The 11,448-nt window shown below is 37.5% G+C and overlaps 1 protein-coding gene across 1 annotated transcript in view; it reads right to left on the reverse strand.

Moving 5' to 3' along the window:
* Positions 1–11,448, reverse strand: part of JMY (junction mediating and regulatory protein, p53 cofactor) — a 138,876-nt gene that overhangs the window by 38,059 nt on the left and 89,369 nt on the right. The window contains exon 4 of the mRNA XM_006875187.1: positions 6,645–6,814. Within this exon, the coding sequence (XP_006875249.1) occupies positions 6,645–6,814 (170 nt within the window). The remainder of the gene's footprint in view (positions 1–6,644; positions 6,815–11,448) is intronic.

The raw sequence follows: 11,448 nt of genomic DNA on the forward strand, positions 1-11,448 counted from the left end.
TAAGAGAGTACTAATTTAATCCGCAGTCGATATGATGTTAGCATTTCATTATTTTTTTTAAGTTCTAGAATTTAAGAGAATTCCAGACCACCAATGCACACCACACAATAGTCAACCAATCTGAAATAAAAAAGAGACGCATTTACCTAAGGACAGAATTCAGAAAGAAGGATTGGTGAAAAAAGAATGGAAACAAGAATCATAGGGATGAAGTAGGATAAGTGATGTTACATTAAGTGGATTGCAATCATTGAGATGAAACGAAGCATCTACTTTATGGAATGTTAAACTGATGATATGCTCTGTAAACCTTCACTCACCTCACAATTAAAAGGTGAAATAAAAAGTATATAGACCTAGATGGAGGATATGTGAAGACAAACAATAGATTCACATTTTGATATGTTTATTTAATAAGGGTTCCTATGATTTTTGTGGAGTCCTGGTGTATAGCACTGTGGGTTAATGCACTGGACTGAAAAGTCGGTCTGATCTGAAAAGATTGGCTGTTCAAGCTCACTAGCCACTCCTTGAAAACCCTATACAGGGTCGCTATGGGTCAGAACCAACTTGGTACTTAACAACAATAACATGATTTTCTGGTAACACTTGTTGACTTACCCTTGTATGTTATAGAAATGATCTCCAAGAATCACAAAGTCAAAAGAATTAGGGGGAACAGTTAAAAATCTCCTGCCAAGGCAAGGAAGTACATCAATATATTTTTAGTCTTCCACAACCACAAAGATTGGATTCCAAAGGGTTTCCTAGTTAATCCTCTCTTTAATCAGAGAACATGGCTAACCAGGCATCAATGTGATTTAACTATACTTTCCATAATTTGTTTCATGACATGTTAATTTTAGTATATTGTCAGGAGGGACCAGTCACTAGAGAAGGATATCATGTTTGGTAAGGTAGAGGGTCAGAGAAAGACCCCCAATGAGATGGACTGGCCAGGTGGAAGCATCGATGGACTCAAGCGTAGCAACAGTAGTGAGGTCGTCCCAGGATTGGATGGTGTCTTGTTCTGCTGTGCATAAGGTCGTTATGGGTCGGTGCTGACTCGATGGTACCTAACAACAACAACTACTCAACTGGAGTCCTGGTGTGGTGCTGTGGGTTAATGTGCTGGACTACAAAGTCAATTTGAACCACAGGGTAGGTGGTTAAATAAAGCTCATCAGTCGCTCCTCGGAAACCCTATGAGGGTCGCTATGGGTCAGTACCAGCGCGACGGCACTTAACAACAACAAGTGATACTGTAGGATAAGCACTGGATTGGTAAATGCAAAGTCAGCAGTTCAAATTCGGAAATCCTTAACAACAGGGTCACTATGAGTCAGAATTGACTCGTCAGCACATGACTTATTTTAACTAATAACCATACAGATAATCCCCTTATTTCAATAATGATCCTGTTATTTAAATAACACTATTTAATAAACATTTTACTCCTACCCCTTTGTGATTATACACATTTTAATTGTGATGAGTGGTTAAAAGAAATACACACACATTATATCCGATGTAACCTATATTAATAATACAAATCTAAAAGTAAAGATGTACTTGCATTGGCAAGATTTATGCCATTATTTTTTATTCTGTGTGGGGTAAGGTATGGTGCAGAGGAGGCAATATATTACGTAAAGAATAAAACAGTTACACCAAATTAAAGTCACCTTAATTCTTTCAAAGGTAGTGGATAAAAAGGCAAACATGAAATAACTATTAAGGCATTTGAGAATTTGGGGGGGTTCGTTTTGTTTTGTGAAATTTGAACATCAGTGACCAATCTGGGATCAGAGACTCAGCTACTAAAGTTCTGCGCAAAGTTGTGTGCAGATATTTGTCTGAATACAGGGGTCCTGGTGTGGCACTGTGGGTTAATGAACTGGACTGCAATATTGGTTTGAACTGCAAGGTCAGTGGTTCAAGCTCACCAGCCATTCCTCGGAAGCCCTACACAGGGTAGATAAAAAGAGCATTTTGCTTGCCTAGACAATTGTCAATATTTCAAGGTTAAAAAACTTTTTAAAGTTCAGCATTATGTTGTTGTTAACTGCCATCATGTCTGTTTCAACGCATAGAAACCCTATGTAGGGTTTCCAAGGAGTAAGTCTGAATCACCAACCTTGTGGTTCAAACCAACGTTGCAGTCCAGTGCTTATCCTACAGCGTCACACCAGGACTCGATTATACTTCCATCCATCAAGTATCTCAAAATATTTTTCTTTAAAAAATTCCAACATTAAAAAAAAATTTTTTTTTAAGGTTTTTATTGTGGATTGAGTGAAAGTTTACAGGACAGATTATCAGTTTTACATTCAACAAATCATATACCTTGTTTCATTACAATGATTACAATCCCCTCCGTGTACCATCAGTTAACAGTCTTTTTCTCTATTCATTTTCGCTCTTTTTTATTTTTATTTTTTAAAACACTCAGGCATATATAATAATTTACACCTCTCCAAAGGGCACATTGTCTGCAAGTCTGCCTCCTGGCTATCGGCTCTTAGTCCCTCTCTTCCCATGAATCTCAAGTCATCAGCTGCTCCTATCCATGTCCTCATCTCTGCCTCTGTCTCTGGATAAGGTATTGCATTCTGCTTGTGCTCTTCTCCCTTGATGGTCCTAGAGTCCTCTGTTTTTGGACTGTAATATTCATCACTCCCCTATTTTTATTACAAAACTTCTACCTTTACAATTGTGACAGTTGCAATTAGTCATGATAACAAGTATTCACTATTGAATCATACAAATCTCATCGCTATCTCTTTTCACCAGACCCATCTAAACAACATGAAATCTATTCAGTGGGGACTCTTTCTTCCCCCACATACTCTTAACCTAAACTCCCTCTTGAAACTTTGTAAGCTAGTCACTTCATGCCTTTATCGCCCCCTCATTTTATGTAGCCAATATCTAAGTTGTCTGCCCGTATCCCCCCCTAGTGTACAGAGGGAATAGCATTGATACTTGATGTGAAGACTCCTCTCTCTGTTGGTATTTAGAGTTACTATCTCCATGAGTATGAACCACAGCACATCACCACCACCACCTCCATGAGTATAGGTCAAGTTCATCAAATTGTAGCAATTTAAACTTGTTTCCTTTATCCAAAAAAAAAAAAAAAATTTTTTTTTTTTTTTTTTTTGTGTGTGTGTGTGATCTTCCTCTAGTTGAGGTCTGATTATCAAGCCATTGAGGCTAGGTCAAATGGGTACTGTCTGCAAGTTTGGGTGTTCTTGTGCATTTCCCCTCTATCAGCTGGATGTTTCACTCTTAGCTCTAGTTCATTTTCAATTTTTAAAAAAGTTTTTTATTTCATCATGCCAGGAAGGTATTTTTTTGTTTTCAAGTAACTTAGGGTGATACAGACTATTGATGTATATTTTTAAAGAGCAAGTCTCCTCATAATTTAAATCAAGGGTAGCAAAACAGCTCAAAGCCTTTACTGGCACAGTGTTTGTTTGGGATGGGCTTAATAATTCATGCTTGCTCTGTTTCTCATGAGTAATGCGGTCACTTTAAATGAATGCTAATAAAACTGGTGTAGTACATCATCACAGATATTATGTGAAAAGTACAATACCCATATTATATACACAACAAGCAGGAACCTGGCAAGAATGACTAACCGACAATTTTAACAAATCCTTTTGAGGAATTCAAGAATAACCGAGAATTTTAAAAACAGAACATTACGTTAATGGGATGGTCTTGGGGGAAATGACCCCACAGATAATCATCTCAACCTCTTGGGGTCCATTTTAGCCTTCCCATTCCCCGACCACCTTAGAAGCAATCTCATCTTGAGCAACTCTTTCAGATACCATGTGAGATGAGAAAAGCTCACTGTTAGCCATGTCAGAACAAGTGAGCTGGTGATGAAGTGACGTAGATAAGAGAGTACTAATTTAATCCGCAGTCGATATGATGTTAGCATTTCATTATTTTTTTTAAGTTCTAGAATTTAAGAGAATTCCAGACCACCAATAACAAGCTAACTAATAAAAAAAATGCCTGCAGTAGAAATGCCTGAGAGGAACACAAGATGGGGCTGAAATATAAAGTGTGAAAAAGTTCCAGGAAAGCTAAGTTTCAATTTTGTCTTGTGTTGGGTTTCTAACACTAGTAGGAAGCTAAACAAATATAAGGAGAAATAAAACCATGGTTTAAAATACTTCAAACAAGATTTCTTCCTAGGTCACATCTATTGTAAATGGTAACTTAACTATTCTTTTTACAAGAGGATAACAACATAGCACTTTAAAATTGTCAATGGGGGCCTTCTTGCTGTACTTTCTAAGCCAAAAAGAGTTTCATGAAACAATGTATTTCACACTGTTGTAAGAATACAAGCAGAGAAGACACTTTGCTCTTTCTCCAGAGACTAAGATGTATTCATTCACAGATATGTTTTAAATATCAAAGTGGATAGAAATCCACAGAAATAAGAAAAAACATGTGCAAATCATATGCCTGGCTTATATTCTAAGAAATGTCTAGATTTTTACTATTAGCAATGAAATAAAAGTTTGAAACTATTAGCAAGGAAATAAAGTTTCTCACATAAGGGAATCCTGGTGTGGCACTGTGGGTTAATGTGCCAGACTTGAACTGCAAGGTCGGTAGAGTTCAATAAGGTCACTATGGGTCGCAACCGACTCGATGGCACTTCACAACAACAACAAAAGCTTCACGTTTTACAATATACAATCTGTAACACCTTCTTAGGTCAATTTTTTTTCATCTACTATGAACTATTATACTTCATTATTTTATAAAACATTACACTACTGTTGTTATGTGCCGTGGAGTAGGTTCCGACTCACTGTGACCCTAAATAAAGGGTTTCTGAGGCTCTAAATCTTTATGGGAGCAGAAAGTCTTATATTCCCACGGAACAGCTGGTAGTTTTGAACTGCTGAACCTGAGGCTAGCAGCATGATTCATAACCACTACGCTACCCGAGCTCCTTATTACACTCCTAGTCCCTGATAATTTTTCTTCTAATACCTTAGCAGAGCTTCTTATTACACTGCTAGTCCATAATATTTTCTTCTTCTAATACCTAGAGTTTGGGTTAGGCACTGTATGTTAAGTACTAGACCACAAGGTCGGTTTGAACCACAAAGTTGACGGTTCAAACCCACTAGCTGATTCTCAGAAACTTTATACAAGGAAACGATGAGTTACAACCAACTCTGTGGCACTCAACAACAATATCTAGATAAACTACCAGAAAATTATCAATGCAGACAATTTAAGTACCTTTTGTATTAAGAAGCAATCTGTTCTTATCTACCTTAATAGTAATGAAGAAAAAAAATTTAGAAATACTGGTATAAGAGTTAAAGAAAAATGGCATATACCTAATGACAGTCTCAATACTTTCAAGCATGGACACCAATGATTAGGGCTATACTGGTAGTATGTTGTTCTTCAGTGCCACTGAATCAGTTCTGACCCATAGCAACCCCGTACAGGATTTTCAAGGAGCAGAGAGTGTGCTTGAACTGCTGACCTTGCAGCTCAAACCGACTTTGCAGTACAGTGCATTAACTCACAGCACACATCAGGTAGTAAAAGATTACTAAAGCATCGATAAATGAGACAATAATGAGAAAAATGTAGTTAATAATTTAAAAAAATATCCTATTAGATTATTTTCAATACAAAGAAGAGCAGCTATTTAAGGATTTCTGAGGCCTTTCCTAGTTTGGTCCACAGGACCAAAATTTCAACACCATCTATTATAAAGTTCACTTGTTTTATTTTTTAGATCCATGACGAGGCTTTTAATAAAACAGTAAAAACAAACAAACAAAAAGACCTTCTACTAGCTCTGATTTGTTATGTAGGAATAAGAAAGTCCAAAAAGTAGTTGTATGAACATGATACAATCAATGCTAGCAAAATACTATGAGATTTACTTGAAAACTGAACAAACAGAACAAAAAACTTGAAAGAAATTCTGTTGTCAAACTCCTTTTTCCTACCAGTGCTGCCTAGAGTCACACTGAGATGCTGTAAAATACTATGTAGGTCTACTTTTCTATTCTTTTATAGGAGTCCTTGGGAGGTGCTGTGGGTTAATGTGCTAGACTACAAGGTTGGTTTGAACCACAACGTTAGAGGTTCAATCTCACCAGCTGCTTACTCCTTGGAAACCCTATACAAGGTCGCTATGAAACACTCGACGACACTTAACAATAACAACAACTCTTCTACTGGACTCCTGGTGTGGTGCTGTAGGATCAGCACTGGACTTCCAGCTCAAACCACCAGCTGCTCCTTGGAAACCTTACACAGGGTCATCATGAGTTGGAACCACCTCAATGGACTGCTAAGCACAAGGCTGGTGGTTCAACCTACTAGGTGCTTCTCGGAAACCCTATACAGGGTTCCCTGGTGTGTTGGAATCCGCTTGATGGAACTTATTAACAACAACAAAAATGTTTCTATTAAGTGGCACGCAAATCACAGGCTCCAACACAAGTACTGTCATCATTATCTCATGGAGACAGCACATTATTAATAGCTGCCTGTAGAATCAGAAATATGTCAATCTTACACACACAAAAAAAATCAATGTATCATAACTTTCTTGATATTTTCTCAGTTTTTGTTACCTCTTCTCTTAGTGCATGTTTCCTCTGTTCCAAACAGATTTCTTTAGCTCTCATCATCTGCAAAGTCTCCTTAGATACTGCATACTGGAGCTTTTCCATACGTTCAGCAGCTGCTGCCCAGGACGCTTTACCAAATTTCTTCTGATCTGCTCGCATTCGATCGTATACAGCTATTAATAATAATTTTTTTTTAAAGAGACATTAAGAAGTAACTTGATACCAAGGGATCTGAAAATCTTAGAATTCATAACTACGCATTCATAGATAAATATACAAACACTATCCCCATGATAAATTACGTCTAAAATCTGTAAAATATAATAAGTATATCTTAGATTCTAATGTCTACAGTAATTACTTTTATAATAATACTCAGAAATAACTTTAAGAACATGAAATTAATTTTTAAGAAATAGTTTCAAAACACCCTTTCACATATGTAGTATTATTAACTCTTAAAGATTCTATGCAAACTTGATTCTGTGCAAATATATTCTTTCTACTGGATAAGTTTGCTGAAATCAGAGCCATTATCATTCTGAGTCCTACAAGAATACTGTAATGACATGATGTAAGGGGGTGAAATCTAGAGCTATGGAATTCACTGAAGATGACAGCAGCATGGAGCTTATTCTAATAATGTCCCCCCAAAGATATACCTCCCTCCAAACACACAGGCTAAGGAAAGAAGGGAGGAAGGAAGGATTTTGTCAAAATACAAGCATCATTCGGAAGCTAACTCTGGCAGTCATACAAGCTGGTACTTTACACAGTTAAGGAAATTGATAACTCATAGTAGTATGGTAATGGTTCATCTTAGGCCCTTATATGATGAACCTACCCATCCTTATGCCTAATAGTTTCAGAATACTTTAATAGGAGCTCTAGTAGCGTACTGGTTACGAATCGGGCTGCGAACCGCAAGGTCAGCAGTTTGAAACTACCAGCTGCTCCACGGGAGAAAGATGAGGCATTCTGCTCCCGTAAAGATTAACAGCCTCGGAAACCCTGTGCAGGGTCGCTGTGAGCTGGAACCAACTCCACGGCACATAACAACAAAAACAACCACACTTTAAATGATCATAAAAGCACTTTAAATGATCATAAAAGCAATGTGATTGATGAGTACAGAATGCCATCATCCTAATGTCAGTACGTATTCACTAGCAGTTTATTTTATATGAGAGGGCTTCAAAAATTTTGTGCAAAAATTCCATTATCTCTTATAATTCCATTTTTCCATAAACTTCTGAAGCTCCGTTTTTAGGTTTAAGAGACATTAATAGATAATTTTGGACTGCTACTTTGTTCAAACCCTCTTTTCCAAGGTAGTTTATCTCAGTAGCCTTTGAATGGAATCTTTACATTAACTTTTTTGTTGTTTTACAGTAACACCTTCACAAGCTTGAAAATTAAAATCGTACAGACAGGTTAATCACAACAACAACAGCTCTTCCCATAATCCAAGTTCTACTCCAACTTTTTATGACCTCTGATACTTACTTCTGTAAGTGAATACTATAACAGCTTTAAAATTCATCTACTGACTTTGTAGTATGACAAATCAATAATTTACTTACTTATATTCTCCATTCCCAATACAATTTACTTTCTCTATGGTTTTTGGTAACCTTCTAAGGTTAAGAGATAATGCTTTAAAATGATAATCTTTTTGAACCTCAATTTTAAGGTTTCCAATAAAACGAACTAAAAATCTACTCATGTTAGCTGAATATCAAACATGATTCTTTTAGATTTTATTTTTGCCCATCTTAAAAAAAATTATAAGATTACTACAACCATAAGATCACTACAGTAAAGTACAATAGGAGAAAAGTATCAAGGACTATAGAGTTGGATATCTATGATTTAGAACTCTACCTATAACTAGTGAATAACTTGTGGCAAGAAACTTAGCCATTCTTAGGTTCAATTTCCTTATCTGTCAAAAGAAAAGAATTAGAGTGCCTAGCTAGAAGGGTATTCAAAAATCCTACTTGATATGGCAACATTAACACAACAGATAGGTCCACTAGCTATGTCTGCTTTATCTCATTTCTTCTCTCATATGCATGCACCACAATTCCTTATACTTACATAACAATATAGTCATTTCAAAGTACTCTGCTATCATTTGTCCAACAATCCTATAGAATAGGCAAGGGATGCACTACCAACATCTTACTGGTGTAAGAATTTGAGGGCTTTTGGTAACCTAAAGCAAGGTGACACACCTATAATAGTTGTTATTGTTGTTAAGTGCGGTGGAATCCATCCCGACCCACAGCAACCTGTGTAGGGTATCCGAGGAGCAGCTGGTGAGCTTGTACCACCAACCTTGTAGTTCAAACGGCTCTGCAGTCTGGTGCATTAACCCACAGCGCCACACCAGGTAATAGTAGGAGTACTCAAATTATTTATTTCCTTATTCTACCAACACTAACATTTATACTTTACTCGGTCATTATAGCAAATAATCTAACATTCTGCATACTCACAAATAAATGAAAGCCCCTGGCCTGATTAGTTCCAGGGAGTTACATAGCCCTCAAGAGCTAGTCAATACTTTATGTTGTAATATCTCTGGATGGAGTCTATTTTAACATCTACTAGTTGCTTTTTTCATTGATGGACTCAAGTGTGGCAGTGGTAGTGAGGTTGGCCCAGGATCGGACATTGTTTCGTTCTGCTGTGCGTGGGGTCGCTATGAGTCGGTTCCGACTCAATGGCACCTGACAACAACAACAACAAGAAGTTGCTTTTTCTACCACTCGTCTGTTAGTTTGTCATACTGTGGTGGTTTGTGAGTTGCTGTGATTCTGAAAGCTATGCCACCGGTATTTTAAATACCAGCAGGGTCACCCATGGTGGACAGGTTTCAGATGAGCTTCCAGACGAAGACAGACTAGGAAGAAAGAGTGATGAACTACTTCTGAATATTTAGCCTCTGAAACCCTTATGAATAGCAGAGAAACACTGTCAGATATAGTGCCGGAAAATAAGCCCATCAGGTTGGAAGGCACGCAAAATATGACTGGGGAAGAGCTGCCTCCTCAAAGTAGAGTTGACCGTGATGACGCAACTGGAGTAAAGCCTGTGGGGGAAAAGCCCGCGGGACCTTCATTTTCTGATGGGGCACAACTCAAAATGAAGAGAAACAGCTGTAAACATCCACTGAAAACTGGAACATGGAATGTACAAAATATGAATCTGGGAAAACTTGAAGATGCCAAAAATGAAATGGAATGCATAAACATTGATATCTTAGACATTAGTGACCTGAAAACCACATGGTTTACTATGCCAGGAATGACAAATTGAAGAGGAACGGTGTTGCATTCGTCGTCAAAAATAACTTATCCAGATCATGAGGTACAACGCTGTCTGTGATAGGATAATATCCATGCGCCTACAGGGAAGACTAGTTAATACCACTATTATTCCAATTTACACACCAACCACTAAAGCCAATGAGGATAAAGTAGAAGAATTCTTCCAACTTCTTCAATCTGAAATGGATCAAACATGGAATCAAGATGTATGGATCATTACTGGTGATTGGAATGCAAAGGTTGGGAGCAAAGAGGAAAGATCAGTACAAGGAAAATACGGCCTTGGTGATAGAAATGATGCTTGAGAATGCATGATAGCATTCTGCAAAACCAATGCTTTGTTCACTTAAAATACCTTCTTCAGACAGCATAAGAGACGACTACACATGGACCTCACCAGATGGATACATACAAATCAAACTGACTACATCTGCAGAAGGAAACGATGGAAAAAGTCCAGGGGCTAACTGTGGAACAGACCATCAATTACTCATATGCAAATTCAAACTGAAGCTGAAGAAAAGGAAAGTTCTCTTCCTTTTCCAAAATATGACCTTGACTATATCCTACCTGAACTTAGAGATCATCTGAAGAACAGATTTGATACATTAAACACTAAGGACCAAAGACCATAAGAGTTGTGGGATGACATCAAGAACATCCTACATGAAGAAAGCAAAAAGTCATTAAGAAGACAAGAAAGAAAAGGTCAAAATGGATGTCAGAAGAGACACTGAAACTTGCTCTCCAACGCAGAAATACTAAAGCAAATGGAAGAAATGAAGAGGTCCAAGAGCTCAACAGAAAATTTCAAGTATCAGCTAGAGAAGATTAAGCCAAATATTGCAACAAAATGTGCAAAGATCTGGAATCAGAAAACCAAAAAAGAACACATTCATCATTTCTCAAGCTGAGGGAACTGAAGAAAAAATTCAAGCCTCGACTTTCATTATTGAAAGATTCTCTAGACAAATTATTGAATGATGCAGAAAGCATAAAGAGAAGATGGAAGGAATACAAAGAATCACTGTACCAAAAGGAAATGGTTAATGTTCAACCATTTCAAGAGGTAGCATATGATCAAGAGCCGATGATACTGAAGGAGGAAGTCCAAGGTCCATCGAAGGAACTGGCAAAGAACAAGGCACCAGGAATTGATGGAATTAAAATAGAAATCTTTCAAGAAAGTGAGGCGGCATAGGAGGCACTCACTCATCTCTGCCAAGAAATTTGGAAGACAACTATATAGCCGACCATTCCAAAGAGAGGTGACCCAACGGAATGTGGAAATCATCGGACAATCTCTTTGATATCCCATGTGAGTAAACTTTAACTAAAGGTAAAATTGAAATGGCTGCAATCATACATTGACAGAGAACTTTCAGAGGTTCAAGCCAGATTCAAAAGAGGCCATGAAATGAGGGATATCATTGCTGATGTCCGATGGATCTTGGCTGAAAGCAGAGAATATC

Source organism: Chrysochloris asiatica, unplaced genomic scaffold (assembly GCF_000296735.1).
Source record: "Chrysochloris asiatica unplaced genomic scaffold, ChrAsi1.0 scaffold00313, whole genome shotgun sequence".
NCBI lineage: Eukaryota > Metazoa > Chordata > Mammalia > Afrosoricida > Chrysochloridae > Chrysochloris > Chrysochloris asiatica.